General features: G+C 67.2%; 1 protein-coding gene across 9 annotated transcripts in view; it reads left to right on the forward strand.

Annotated features, from left to right (window-relative positions):
• The first annotated feature begins 2,006 nt into the window (after positions 1–2,006).
• Positions 2,007–14,636, forward strand: part of KCP (kielin cysteine rich BMP regulator) — a 44,934-nt gene continuing 32,304 nt past the window's right edge. For 7 of the 9 annotated variants that reach the window (XM_075124581.1, XM_075124582.1, XM_075124585.1 and 4 more), the window contains exons 1-5: positions 2,009–2,580; positions 6,246–6,802; positions 7,437–7,509; positions 9,775–10,025; positions 11,854–12,037. In XM_075124581.1, coding sequence (XP_074980682.1) covers positions 2,469–2,580; positions 6,246–6,802; positions 7,437–7,509; positions 9,775–10,025; positions 11,854–12,037 — 1,177 coding nt within the window. In that variant the 5' untranslated portion in view covers positions 2,009–2,468. Of the gene's footprint in view, positions 2,581–6,245; positions 6,803–7,436; positions 7,510–9,774; positions 10,026–11,853; positions 12,038–14,636 lie in introns of all 9 variants that reach the window. The other 2 variants (XM_075124586.1, XM_075124583.1) reach the window with 2 other exon arrangements.

A 14,636-nucleotide genomic window follows, 5' to 3' on the forward strand; every position in this document is an offset into this window, starting at 1 on the left:
TCCGAATATTGTGGGGGTGCCTCAGTTTCCCCTATGTAGTTCTTAAGTATCTAGGTGGTGGAGTAAGGGTGTATGATCATTGCAGAGCCCTAGAGGGCAGGTGTGTGCAGGGGTCTGGACACAGAGAATGGCCGACACCCTGTTTCCTGGCAACTGATGGCCTGGCCCTTCCCCCCTGCAAGGTGAGAGCTAAAGGGTTGGAGAACAAAGGAATCAGGTGACCACCTGGCCCAGGAAAGGGACAAAGCCCAGGGGAGGAGAGGCTGGAGGGAGTTTCAGTTTGGGGCTGGCTGGGACATGGAGTGAAGGGCAGACTTGGTTGTCTGGCTCACTGCCCCCCCCCCCCCCCAAAAATGGACCCAGCTGGGGGGTCGTGTTCTCTGCACCTGCAAGCTCTGTTTTAGACCATGTTCCTGTCGTCTAATAAACCTCTGTTTTACTGGCTGGCTGAGAGTCACGTCTGATTGCGGAGTTGGGGGGCAGGACCCTCTGGCTTCCCCAGGACCCCACCTGAGCGGACTCGCTGGGGGAAGCGCACGAAGGGGCAGAGGATTTTGAATGCTCCGAGGTCAGACCCAGGAAGGTGGAAGCCGGGTGAGCTGTGTGTCCTGCAGACAGGCTGCTCCCAGAAAGGCGACTGCCCCAGAGTCCCGACTGGCTTCATGGGGAGCAGTTCCAGAGCATCGCCCAGGGACTCCGTGACACTGTTCATTTCCAGATCTGCCAAGCCAGTCAGGTCAGGCTGGAGGTAATTAACTCTTTCCGGCCCTGTCACCTTTCAATGGGACATTAATAATTTTATTAAGATGATGTTGAAGTAAAAAGAAAATGGTACAGAGTTTAAGCATAGAAGTTTCTGGTTATCAGGGAATAAGGTACAGATTATCAAGGGGTGCGAAATTCGGTGTAGGAGCGGGTGGCGTAAGGGATACATAATCTGCAATCTCCCCGATTGGGGGTAAAAGTTTAGCGGGTCAAAGTGCAGACATTGAGCTATGGGGGTGTGTTGTCCACATCATGGCTATGTTCAGGTGTGGAGTATAATGAGTGGATAGGATGATGAGGATGGATCTACCCTCATTTGGTGGGATTTAATGTTCCGTGAGTTTATGGTTCCAGTTCATATGGTCCAATGGAAAAGTCTCTCGGTCCCTTTCCCGTAGTGGATGCAGGATGTCGTACCGGCTCATAGTACACTCAGGACCTCACACAGGGCACGGTGGGCAAAGGTTGTTGACTCTCTGCAGAGACCCAGGTGTGACTGACACCACCTGCCTGGGCCCTGGGCCCCGGGCCCCGTGGAGAGTCCGAGAAGACAGTGGCCACTCCAAGGGAACATTTGGCCCCTGGCAACTAACGCCCGTGGAGCCCTTCCCCCCCCCCCAGGAAGCCAGTGGGGTGCGACCAGCTGGGGACCAAGGGGCTGGAAGGAGGAGACGCTCCTGGCCTGGGACTAAGGCAGGCTCAGGGGGCTGGGGCCGAGCCAGGGGGCAACTGCCCGTTCTCTTGGCTAACCAAGGGCTTTCTAGGCGGTGTCCAGACATCTAATAACCCGACTGCCTGTCCCCGCTGGCTGAGTCCCAGCAGGCGCGGGGGGGGGGGGGGTGTCCTCCCCGGGTGTCCAAGACAGGAGGACTCGCTGCAGGGAGCTCCCGGCGGACGCAGGGGGGCTGGCGGCGCCGAGGATGGGACCCAGGAGGTGGTGAACCAGGGGAGCGTGTGCCCCTGCGGGGATTGGCGACTGAAGGGGTCCGGGGCCTGTCCCAGAGCACCGGGCTGGGGATCCCTGACACCCCATCTCACACCCAGAACCGAAGCAGGGAAGCCAGGGGTCAGATTTTCAAAGGAGCCGGCGCTTGGCCCGCAGGGTTCTGGACCCTGCCCGGGCAGGCTCGGGCCCTCAGCCCGGGGCTGGGCTGAGTCGATGCCGGTGCGGTGCCGCGTTCCGGGCCCAGCTGTCCCCTGCCCCCTCTGGGGGCGAGACACCCCCTTTGCCCAGCTCTGAGCGGGTCCCTTCCGCGCTGCCTCTCGCCCGGCTCCGCTCCGGGTTTTCGCTCCGGCCCCCAGAGGGTCCCGGCGCCGGCCCCCTTCCCCGCAAGGGGATCCCGCCGCTGCATTGCACCGAGGGGCGCACGGAGTCCGGAGCGCGCCCGGCTGCTGCTCCCCCCGCCGGCGCCCCACCAGCTCCGCTCCCCCGCGGGCCGCCCCGGCTGTGCCCCCAGAGGGGACGGGCGCGGTCCCCGGCACCTCCGGCTCCGGGCCAAGGCAGAGCCCGGCTGCGCTGCGGGGTGGGGCGCGGGGCCCCCCATCCCCGTGCGCCCTGCGCCTTGGCCGGTGCTGCTGCCTGGCTCTGCCCCGGGGGCTCCCCGAGCTAAACTGTACAGGGCGGGACCCCCGGCCCCGATCCGGCCCCGATCCGGCCGCCCTTCTCCCCGCGCTCCGTGCGCCTGGCCCCGGGCGCTCGGCCCATGGCGCGGCTGCCCCTGGCCCTTTGGCTCGGGCTGGCGGCGCTCTCCCTGCAGGCCCCGCCGGGCGGCGAGCCGGGCCCCGAGCTGCCCCCGCTCCACTACGGCGACAACGGTGAGTGAGCCCCGCTCCGACGGCCGGGCCGAGGGGACCCACGTGCCCCGCCCGGCTCCGCGCAGATTCCTTCCCGGCGTCGGGAATCCCCTGCCCCGCGGCGGCCCCAGCCCTGGCCCCGCCGGCGGGGCGCGGAGCCCCCTGGGCTCGGGCTTCCGCTGCTGGAGCGGGCCCGGGGCCAGGCACAGCCTGGGTTGCTGGACCTGCCCGGAGGGTTCTCGGTTTGGGGGGCCCAGGGCTGGCTTTGGGGGCACCTAGGGGGGTTCCCTGTTGGAGGGCCTGGGGCTGGCACTGGAATGGGGCTGGCACTGGCCAAGGAGGGGATGAGCCACCCCTGGGCTCTGCGTGTTTCCTTGGGGCGCCCGGCAGCACTTTGGGCCTAGTCACGGTTCTTCTTCCCCTTGGGGTCAGGCTGGGCCCCTTCTTTCCCTCCGCTCCACGTGCTGGTTTGGTGTGGGGACGGGGCAGGGAGAGCGTGACATGAACCAGGGCCGAGAGCCCCAGGGCCTGCGGCCTGGCCTGGGCTGGATTCCCAGGTGATGATTCTCCTGGGGCCTGTTCACTCCAGAGGGCCTGCAGGCTGGGACCCCGGCGTCCGGGTGCCCCCGGCGATATGTGGCTGAGAATGCGGGCACTCTCTGCAGCTGGGCCTCCCACGCCCTCCCGGGGCCATCTCCAGATGTTCCTAACTCTGGGATCTCACCAGATGTGGGGTCACTAAAGATACAAGGGCCAAACCCAGCTGTGGTGGGAGTGGTAAAATCGGTGTCTCTGACACCAGGATCCAGCTGGCCCGTTCCCTTTATCGTACTAAAGGAGTTCTGTCTCTCTGGCCCCCTTGTTGATCTGGGTCAGTTTCAGCCAGTTTCTTAAGGACTCTTCATTCCAGCCCAACAGGGAGGTGACCCCCACCCCATCCTGCCCTGCAACCATAGCCCGTTTCCCACGCTGGGGAACCACGCAACGGATAAGGGGAAACTGAGGCACACTCAGGCATCGTAAAAATATTCCAGAAAATTCCCACTGTATCACGTTTCTTCCAACTGAAGCAGGGTCACTTTAACCAGTGGCCTGGGGAAGTTTGGCCCCACCGGTGCCCCAGGGTCTCTCCCGACCCTAGGGGTCTCACAGCACCTGGCTCACCAGGTCCGGCCTCTTCCGTGGCACATGAGGAGCTGCTGTGTGGCCCTGCCCTCCCAGACCCTTTGGGTTTGAAACGGGGCTGGGGTCCTGCTACTGCCTCGTCCCCCTCGTCTGCAGGGAGCGAGGAGGGCCATGAATCCACCTTCCTCCGAGTCTCCACCCCACCAATGTCTCCCCATTAACCTTCTGCTCCCTCTGGGGGTCAGATGGGTCTGAGCCCAGGTGGGTCCAAGAGGACATGGGTACTGATACCGGGAGTGGGAGCCCGTCTGTCCCCACCCTCTGTGCCCCCGAGGCTTGGTGGATGCTTCCCTCCAAAGGATCAGCCCTAGCTGGACACTCCCCTGCCCTGGGCAAATCCTGTGCCATCCAGCCTGGGGCAGCCTGCCCGCTGATGGCCTGATTCCCTACAAGTGTTGCACCCCCAGTCCTGGTGATCCCGCGGTGGGGGTCTGCCGGGCCGGCTGCTCACCCCACTTTGGGTTTACCCGAGTCCCACTCCTGGGGCCCCTCCGCTGGTTCCTGGTCCCAGCACCCAGCTTGGTGTGCCTGGTACTGCCTAGGGAAGGCAGAGAGAGACGGGGCAGAAACGGGGGGGTTCTCCAAGAGTCTGTATGAAGTTGGGGCGCGGCCCCCACCCTGTGGCACCGGGACATGCCCTTTTGGGGGGAACGCCCCCAAACCAGTAGACGCACCCCCTGCTGGCTCATATGCTCTGGCAGAACCAGGAGTGTTGCATGCAGGAGAAAACACTCCCTGCAGGCATCGCAGCGCCCCCTACAGACAGGCTGCACCGCGGCGCCCATCCACGCCGCCCTGCTCTGCCTGCTCCTTGGCGCTGGTTGGTAACCGCCCGGGGTGGGGTGCGGGCGTCATGTGTGTCACAGCCCCTCCCCTCTGGAGTTTGGTATCAGCCTGCTTGGGAGCCAGGAGGGTGCCATGGGGAGCCCCACAGGAAACCGAAATGAGGGGGGCTGTCAGGAGGGGAATTCCCCCCCCCCAGCTCCATCCAGGCGGGCGTGGGGCAGAGCCCCTGCCCGGCGTATCAGGGAACGCTGCCGGCCTGCCATGGGCCGCACTGCCCATGGGCCTGTGGCAGCAGCCCGGGCAGAGCCGAGGACACCAAAGGCCATGAAGCCGCGCCAGCTGCCCCATCAGCCAGGGCTTGGGGTGCAGCCCGCGGGGCTGCAGCTTCCCGCTCGCAAAGCCTGGGCGGGCTCGGCCCGGTCTCCCCGCGCTGCCAGAGCAGGATGGAGCCGCCCGGAGCCGGCGACCGCTCCCTGCCCCGTGGGGCCGCGTGGCGGAGGGGAGCTGGTGGCAGCCGTCTGGGGCATGTGGGCAGTGAGGCCTCGGCTCTGGGCACCTCGTGTGGCTGACGCTGTCGCTGGCCTCGGCACCGGGGGGAAGGCGACTGGGACCGAGCTGGGGAGGGGGCCGTGTGGCTAACGCGGCTGGGCAGCAGGGGGCTGCAGGCCGGAGGCCCAGGCTGAGAGAGGTTGGGGTGCGGGGACCCCCTGTACGAGGAGCAGGAGACCAGGCCTGGCGCCTGGGGGCGGCACTCGAGAGGGGCTGAACGGCTGCATGGCTCAGGCTGCCCATAGCCACTACCCGGTCTCTAGAGCCGCAGGCCTGGCAGGAGGAGATGGACGTGCTGCGGGGGATCCTGCCGCTGGTGCCCCCGGGCACAGACCCCGCTGGGCGGGGGGGGGCTGAGTGAATCCCAGTGAGATCCAAGGTCTCTCTCTCTCTTCCTCTCCTCCCCTTGCCCCCCAGGCAGCCCCCCCGATTCCCTCTGCCCCCCTCCACCTTCTTCAGCAGGGCTCCCACGCACCAGGCTCCTGCCAGCTGCATGTGAACACAGCCCCTGGCTGGGCCGTGGGCCAGTGCCTGGCATGCCATCCGCAGCACAGCTGCACAGACCTGTCAGGGACAGCCGGGGAGAATCCTCAGGCGACCCCCTGGCTATCCACCCCCCAGCCCATGACGGTCTGTGCCCAGGGCACCAGCACCAGGATCCACCCCCCAGCCCAGTGGGATCTGTGCCCGAGCGCATCAGTGACAGGATCCAGCTCCCCAGCCCAGTGGGTTCTGTGCTCAGGGGCACCAGCACCAGGATCCAGATCCCCAGGCTTTTAGAGCTGCAGGTTCCAGACCCCCCCCAAGTCCCACGCTGGGGTGAGGGGATGGGGCAGGGGGGGTGGCTCTTCCTTCCCATTTCTTCCACTTCTCGGCTCCCACTGGGTCTCTGTGCACAGGGCCAGTGGCCCATGGCTGGCTGGGGACAAGTTTCGTGTGGGTCCCCAGCTCCCCTTTGCTCAGGGTCAGGATCGGGCCCCTTGGGGTTCGGCATCGGTCCAGCCAGGGACTCAGCATGAAAGTGGGGACCGGGGGGTCCCAGCAGAGATCCCCGCGTCCCGCCTGGGATGACGGCTCTGCAGACGGAGATGGAGCGGGGGAGAACCCGGGGGGCGGGAGAGATGCGCATTGCTAAATCCGCCCCCCGACCCCTGCTTGCTTCGCAGTCCTTGACCTGCTGGAGGCGCTGAACGTCACCCGCTCCGTCCAGGGCGTCAGCAGGGCCCCGGGCCCCGAGCCGGGCGCCCCGGCCTGGAAGTTCCGCCAGCGGGTGCCCCACCTGACGCTGCCCTGGGACTACGCCGTCTACCTGCTGGCCAGCTCGCAGGGCGCCCTGGGCTTCCACTTTGTGGCCAGGCAGAGCCAGGGCTCGGCGGGCACGCTCATCTCCCTGGTGTCGCCGGCTGCTGCCGCGCGGGACGGGCGCCCGCTGCTGCAGCTGGCGTCCAGCACCCGCGCCAACCAGCTGCGTCTGGACTACCGCGCCGGGCCCAGCATGGAGCCCGCCTCGCTGCTCTTCCCCGGCGGCAGCCCCTTCGCCCTGGGCCGCTGGGCCCGGCTGGCCCTCGACCTGCAGCCCCACCGCCTGGCGCTCTTCGTGGACTGCCGCCCGGCCGTGCTCCTGGAGAGGGGCGGCCTGCGGGACGCGCTCAGCCTGCTGCTGCCCCTTGACCTGCAGATCACCTTCGCCAGCCTGCCCGGGGACCCCGCCAGCAAGTTCCTGGTGAGCCCTGCGCCCACAGGCAGCTGCCCCTGCCCGCCCCGGCTCCGGACCCGGGCAGCCCTCCGTGGGGCTCTGCCAGTGTCCTCCCCGAGCTAGGGCCTAGCAGCAGCGGGAGGGTCCCGTCCCCCCCACTGCCTTCTCCCCCCTAAGCTCAGGACTGTCTCCCTTCCCAGCTCTGCCGGGGCCCCTCACTCCCGAACCGCAGCCCCCTTCCATCCCGGCCCTGGGGGTCCCCCATACACAGCTCTGCCAGGGCCCCTCACTCCTGAACCGCAGCCCCCTTCCATCCCGGCCCTGGGGGTCCCCCATACACAGCTCTGCCGGGGCCCCTCACTCCCGAACCGCAGCCCCCTTCCATCCCAGCCCTGGGGGTCCCCCATACACAGCTCTGCCGGTGCCCCTCAATGCCGACCTGCAGCCCCCTGCTATCCCCACCCTGGGCTTCCACCCCACAGCCCTGCCGGTGCCCCTCCCTCCCAACCCGCAGCCCCCTACTACCCCAGCTCTGAGCACCCCACACAGCAGCCCAGAGACACACGTGCACACCCCAGTTTCATGGGTGCAGTGACGTTGGGCTCTCGCCCCTGGTGCTGGCGGGTGGCCCGGAGCCTGACGGGCTTCGCTCTCGCTGCAGGGTTATTGGCAGACGGCTGAGATCTCCCCCAGCGGATTCCCACGCCGGCCGTGGCACTGCGAGAACCTGGCAGGTAGGAGCCAGCCACGGCCATGGGGCTGGGATGGGGCTGGGATGGGGGGTGCATCTCCAGACCACCCCGCACATCCAGCTCCACCCCGGGCTGGGTGGGGTCCCACAAGGGAGAGATCTGAATAAATCAGCATTGCCCCTGCTTAGCAGAGTGCCAGGCACCGCAGAATCCTGCTTTCCCCTCCTCCTCCTGTGGGGCGCTTGGCAGGTCTTGGGGGGGACACGTGGGGAAGCTGAGAATGGGGGGCGATTAGGGTGAGGAAGGGGACTTGCCCCTGGGTTGGGACAGAGCTGGGCAGACCCGGCGCTCTCCTCTGGGAATCCTGGATCGGCCGGTCACCGGGGCTGGGGCCTGGCCATGTGATGGCCCCCCAAGCCCTTCCCCGGGGGCCTGGCTGCTCCGGGCCCTTGGACCCCTCCCCTCCACTCTAATCACTAGAGCCCACTCCCCTCTCAGAGCTGGGGATAGAACCCAGAAATCCTGGCTCCCAGCCCCCCTGCTCTAACCACTAGACCCCACTCCCCTCCCAGAGCTGGAATAGATCCAGGTCTCTGTTCTCAGCGTTGCAGCTGCAGTCAGTCCTGGCCCTGTCCCCCGGCCTTTCCTCCCCCCACCAACCCCCTCCCTGGGCTCCTCTCCTCTCCCGCCCCCCGTCTCTCCCCACTGGCCTCAATTCCGGCCCTGGCAGCCATAACAACAGCTGCCCCGCGGCTGCCCCCGGCCTCATCCGCTAACGAGCAGGGCCTCGGGCAGCCTCCGGCGCTAATTGCTGGGGCTGGCTCCGCTCCACCGCCCCCATTGAGGCTGGGGGGATGGGCCCTCAGCTGCGCTGGGTGCAGGCTCCTGGCCACCGCATGTGGGCTAACCCCCCTCCTGAGCGCTCCCCCCACCGGCGCCCCCCTCCCTGGGCAGTCAGTCTGGGATGGAATCGGGCCCCCAGCCATAGATGCAGGCTTGAGGCCAGCCCCCAGGAGCCGGAGGACAAGGAGGATCTGGGGAGATACAGCGGGTGGGGAGCGGAGAGTTTGGGGCCTGGCTGGATGTGGGACAGACGGGCAGGGCCCGGCTCTGAACGCTGCCCCTCAGACACTGCCCATGTGCTCAAGTCCCCGGGCCTGGCAGCCGCGTAGTGCTCCAGGCGCCCCCCATCCTGGGCAGCCCCCCATCCTCCCCTGCCCCCTCTGATCTGCAGCACATCCCCCCTCCCCCATATGAGCCCAGCAAGGTGCAGAGACCAGCCTGGAACCAGCTATCGGCCGGGCACATGGGGCCAAGCTGTGCTCACCGTGGCCGGTGCCAGTTCGGGGCTGGCCAACCGGCTGCCCTTGGCACTGGCTGCTGGGCCAGGGGGAATCAGCTGTTTCCTCTGGCTACGCTCTGGGTGCTGGGCCCACCCTCGGCTCGGCTGGCTGGCGCTGGGTGCAGGGTGGGATTCGGTGCCCCAGGTTGATGGGCATGAGTGTGCATAACACGTGTGAGCTGAGCATGGATGGGGTTTATCGGGGGGAGGGGCCCCCATGTATCAAACCCCCCGCCGCAGCATGGAGGTGAGGTGGGCTTGGCCGGCTGAGGTGTCTGGGGAAGGTCTCTGTACCGTCTCCCGGGCTGTCCCCGCTGCAGTCACCAAAGGCCCCGTGGATGTTGCCCGCCATGGCCAGGGCTTTGCCCAGCTTCCTGGCAGGTGCAGGTCCTGGCTCCCAGACAATAGGCCTCCTTTGGAAGGGGAATCCCCACTATTAGCAGTCTTGAGCCCATGACACACATCAAGGCAGCTCTGCATCCGTCCAGCAGAGGGCGGCGCTGTGCACCAGCCATCTAACTGGCACCCTGGGAACTGGCTGCTGGGAACTGGCTTTGAGATGTCTGGGGGGGGGGGGCGAGTAGGGGAGGGGTTCCCCAGGGGAGCAGCGAGGGCTGGGGTACATGGGGTTCCCATTTATCCCTTCCCCCCTCCCCACTGCTCCAGGTACCCCCAAGATCCCAGGGGCTGGAGTCATTGGGCTCCAGAGCGGGTGCCGGGGGTGCGCAGTGCCAGGCCATCAGCGGAGCCAGGGGAGAAGTGGCACCAGTTGGGGGGTGGTTCGCAGAGTTCCCTGGGACTCAGGCTTCCCCCCAGCAAACCCCTCGTATCCAGCCCCCAGGCATCCATGGGTAGCACAAGATCCCCGTTCCCACGGGGACGGGCACATGCCAGCCCTGGCGGGATTGGAACCAGCGCTGCGGAACCATCTCCCCCGTTCACGCCCTGCCTGCGGTGTGTTGCAGACCCCTTCCCCGTGCCGTACACCCTGGCGGAGGAGGGGTACCTGGCCGAGCCCCCCTTTGATCAAGGATCCCCCCTAGCCCCGGAGCCGCCGGCCCTCGCCGACATCCGCAACTACCAGCAGCAGCCCGGCGAGCCTGAGTTCCCCCCGGGGCTGGCGCGGCCCCACCCGGACGCCCTGGAGGACAGAATGCAGCGGCTGGAGGAGCTGGTGGATGGATTCGGGGCCATGCTGGACATGGTCAAAGCGCAGGTAGGACCCGGGGACGCGGCCCAGCGGGAGGCAAAGCTCCGGGGAAAAGGCACTCCGGAGAGCGGGCAGTTCCTCCGAGACAATAAGAAAGGGGCCACTGCAGACTGCCCCCGTGGGAAGGAGCCGGGCCGCGGAGCTGCTAACGGCCGGCACCAGGAAGGCTGACGGGTTTCACCCATGGTTTGTTTCACTAAGGCAGTAAATGGTGAGCGGATACTTCACACAGGTCATATGAACCACCGGGGCAAGGAATGCCGGCCCCGACAGGCCAGGCCCAGGGGAAAGCTCGTCTAGAGAGGTGAGATGTGTTCAAGTCGGCAGGGCCTGATGAAATTCACCCTCTGATGCTTAACGAACTAGCTGAAGCCATCCCAGACCCGGTAGCGATTATCTTTGAGACCTGGCCACCGGGTGAGGGACCAGAGGGCGAGAGAGGGGCAGACGCAGCACCTTTCTTGAGAAAGGGGATCAAACAGGACTTGGGGGATTAGAGACCCCTCAGCCTGGAAGCTAGGGAAGGATCGGCTTGTGAGCACATAGGGGACAGCAGGGACAGCCAGCATGGATTGCCTCGACCAAAGCATGCCAAAGCAACCTAATTGCCTTCTGGGACAGGGTTGCTGGCCAAGTGGGTGCGATTGGGGGGTGGGGGAGAAGCTGTAGGTCTGATGTAGCTTGATTTTTAATAAGGCTTTGGACACGGTCCCGTGTGACATTCCCTCGAGAGATGTGGTCGCAATGAAATTACTATAAGATGGGCGTGAAACTCATTAAAAGACGGTTCTCCGAGAGTCGTTACCCGGGTTCACTGGCCAGTGGGGCGGCCGTGTCTGGTGGGGTCCCGCAGGGGTCAGGGCTGGGTCCAGGACGAGTCAATACTTGGATTACTGACTTGGTTCCTGGCGTGGAGAATACGCTGCTAAAGGTGGCAGGTGACACCCGGCTGGGGGGGTTGCCAGCCCTTGGCGGGGTGGGGTTAGAATTCAGCGTGAGCTGGGCAAATGGGGGAATTGGTCTGAATTCAACACGCTGAGATTCAATTCAGACGGAGGCAGGAGAAATCAAAGGCAAAGCTGCAAACCGGGGAGCGGCCGGCGAGGGGGTGGCGCTGGTGAAAAGGAGCTGGGGGCTACAGCAGATTGGACGTTGAGTGTGGGTCAGCCGTGTCTGGCAGGTGTGAAGAAGGCTACGCTCCTTCTGGGGCGTATTTAGAAAACCTGACCTCGGAGGAGAGGTTAAAAAACGGGACCTGCTTAGTTTTGAGAGAAGGCGACTGAGGGGGGACCTGAGAACAGTCTTCACATCTCACGGGTTGTTCTCCAGAGGACAGGGATCCGGTTTTCTCCGCAGAAGGCAGGACAGGCAGGAATGGGCATAATCCGCAGCAGGGCCTGTTTTGGTTGGATAGGAGGGGAAACGTTATTGCTCTCAGGGTCGATCAGCTTTGGACCAGGCTTCCGGGGGATCATGGGATCCCTGACACTGAGGGGTCTGGCAGGACTGGTCCAGGTCCATATGGTCCTGCCTCAGCGCAGGGGTCTGTACGTGACGTCTCAAGGTCCCTTCCAGCCCTGATTCTATGAGACTCAGCCCCCTTCCGGCTCCCAGTCAGGAATAGTCCTGGCTCCCAGCCCCCTGCTCTGACCACTGGACCCCACTCCCCTCCCAGAGCCAGGGATAGAACCCAGGAGTCCTGCCCCACCTCTCACCCACTAGACACCACTGCTCCCCCAGACGTGGGATAGAACCCAGGAGTCCTGGCTCCCAGGACCCCCCCGCCCACTAGACCCCCAGCCCATGCTCACGGCTCGCCCGCTGTCTCCTGCAGAACTGGGAGCTGCTGGCCCGCGTGAAGTCCCTGGAGCGCTGTGAGTGCCGGAGGCCGGCGTGCGTGTGGGAGGGGACGCGGCACGAGGACGGAGCCACCTGGGACAAGGACGCCTGCACCGCCTGCATCTGCCTGCAGGGGGAGGTGCGGTGCTCGGCACGCCAGGACCGGCCCCAGTGCCTCGGTGAGCAGGGGCCCGGGGCCCTGGCTCCTGTAGGGGGCGCTGTGCCATTCAGCCATCACGGCCATGCCTAGGGCTGGCCTGGCTGCCGGTGCTCCGGGGGCATCGTGCCCAGCCTGCCCTGTGCTGCGCGGGGCAGGGCTGGGTGCGGCTGTGCCATGCGCTGAGCTCTCACCCCAGCGCCTGGCTGGCACCGACCTTTGCCCCTCTGCCGCCGTCAGGGCAGCTCAGCCGTCTGCGGCTCTCGTCCCTCTGCCTGAGCGACTGCCGCGGGGTAACGGCTCTCGTACTGCTGGTGGGGGGAGCTCCCCCTTCAGCGCCAGCGGGCGCGGGGCTCCCGGGGCGGGGCACACGGGGAGGAGGGCACGGGGCTGCCCGGGGCGGGTCACACGGGGACGAGGGCGCGGGGCTGCCGGGGCGGGTCACACGGGGAGGAGGGCGCGGGGCTGCCCGGGGCGGGGCACACGGGGAGATGGGCGCGGGACTGCCGGGGCGGGGCACACGGGGAGGAGGGCGCGGGGCTGCCCGGGGCGGGGCACACGGGGAGATCATAGAATCATAGAATATCAGGGTTGGAAGGGACCCCAGAAGGTCATCTAGTCCAACCCCCTGCTCGAAGCAGGACCAATTCCCAGTTAAATCATCCCAGCCAGGGCTTTGTCAAGCCTGACCTTAAAAACCTCTAAGGAAGGAGATTCCACCACCTCCCTAGGTAACGCATTCCAGTGTTTCACCACCCTCCTAGTGAAAACGTTTTTCCTAATATCCAATCTAAACCTCCCCCACTGCAACTTGAGACCATTACTCCTCGTTCTGTCATCTGCTCCATTGAGAACAGTCTAGAGCCATCCTCTTTGGAACCCCCTTTCAGGTAGTTGAAAGCAGCTATCAAATCCCCCCTCATTCTTCTCTTCTGCAGGCTAAACAATCCCAGCTCCCTCAGCCTCTCCTCATAACTCAAATGGGCGTGGGGCTGCCAGGGCGGGTCACACGGGGAGGAGGGCGCGGGGCTGCCCGGGGCGGGTCACACGGGGAGGAGGGCGCGGGGCTGCCCGGGGCGGGTCACACGGGGAGGAGGGCGCGGGGCTGCCGGGGCGGGGCACACGGGGAGGAGGGTGCGGGGCTGCCCGGGGCGGGGCACACGGGGAGGAGGGTGCGGGGCTGCCCGGGGCGGGTCAGAGGGGGAGGAGGGCGCGGGGCTGCCCGGGGTGGGTCACACAGGGAGATGGGCGCGGGGCTGCCGGGGCGGGTCAGAGGGGGAGGAGGGCGCGGGGCTGCTGGGGCGGGGCACACGGGGAGGAGGGTGCGGGGCTGCCTGGGGCGGGTCAGAGGGGGAGGAGGGCGCGGGGCTGCTGGGGCGGGGCACACGGGGAGGAGGGTGCGGGGCTGCCCGGGGCGGGTCAGAGGGGGAGGAGGGCGCGGGGCTGCCTGGGGCGGGTCACACGGGGAGGAGGGCGCGGGGCTGCCCGGGGCGGGTCAGAGGGGGAGGAGGGCGCGGGGCTGCCCGGGGCGGGTCAGAGGGGGAGGAGGGCGCGGGGCTGCCCGGGGCGGGGCACACGGGGAGGAGGGCGCGGGGCTGCCTGCGGCGGGTCAGAGGGGGAGGAGGGCGCGGGGCTGCCGGGGCGGGGCACACGGGGAGGAGGGCGCGGGGCTGCCGGGGCGGGGCACATGGGGAGGAGGGTGCGGGGCTGCCCGGGGCGGGGCACACGGGGAGGAGGGCGCGGGGCTGCCTGCGGCGGGTCAGAGGGGGAGGAGGGCGCGGGGCTGCCTGGGGCGGGGCACACGGGGAGGAGGGCGCGGGGTTGCCTGGGGCGGGTCAGAGGGGGAGGAGGGCGCGGGGCTGCCCGGGGCGGGGCACACGGGGAGGAGGGTGCGGGGCTGCCCGGGACGGGGCACACGGGGAGGAGGGCGCGGGGCTGCCCGGGGCGGGTCAGAGGGGGAGGAGGGCGCGGGGCTGCCCGGGGCGGGGCACACGGGGAGGAGGGCGCGGGGCTGCCTGGGGCAGGTCAGAGGGGGAGGAGGGCGCGGGGCTGCCTGGGGCGGGTCAGAGGGGGAGGAGGGCGCGGGGCTGCCTGGGGCGGGTCACACGGGTAGGTGGCCGGGCCCAGAGATCTGACCAAATGCCGCAGGGAGGGGCACCGGGCTGGCCCGTGGGTGCTGCCATGTCCCTGTGGGTGGTGTGAACGGTCTGGTTTTGTTTTAGAGCTCTCTGCCCCCAGCCTGTGTTCAAATGGGGGCTGTGCCAGGCCTTGAGCACTGAGCCCTCTGGATTCCTCTGCCAGTGCCTGGACCAGGGGCACTTCACCCACACGTACCCCCCAGCGGGCCCACAGCCCTGCTCTGGGCTCCCAGCAGCTTGCCCCGTGCCTCACCCCTCCCGGCCTGCGCTGCCCCCTGCCAGCCTGGAGCCAGACGGCGTTTGGGGAGGGTGAGCTCTTGGCCGTGCCGCTGCATGGGAATGAGGGTCGTGTGCGTGCCTACGTGTCTTCTCTTGGCGTCCTGCGGGCCAGTTCCCTGCCCCCGGGCGCAGGGCTGGTCTGCACTCCTACCGCCCCAGGCAGGGGGTCCTGACGTGGGGGTGGGGAGGTTTGGGGCAGTGGGT

Source organism: Caretta caretta, chromosome 1, assembly GCF_965140235.1.
Source record: "Caretta caretta isolate rCarCar2 chromosome 1, rCarCar1.hap1, whole genome shotgun sequence".
NCBI lineage: Eukaryota > Metazoa > Chordata > Testudines > Cheloniidae > Caretta > Caretta caretta.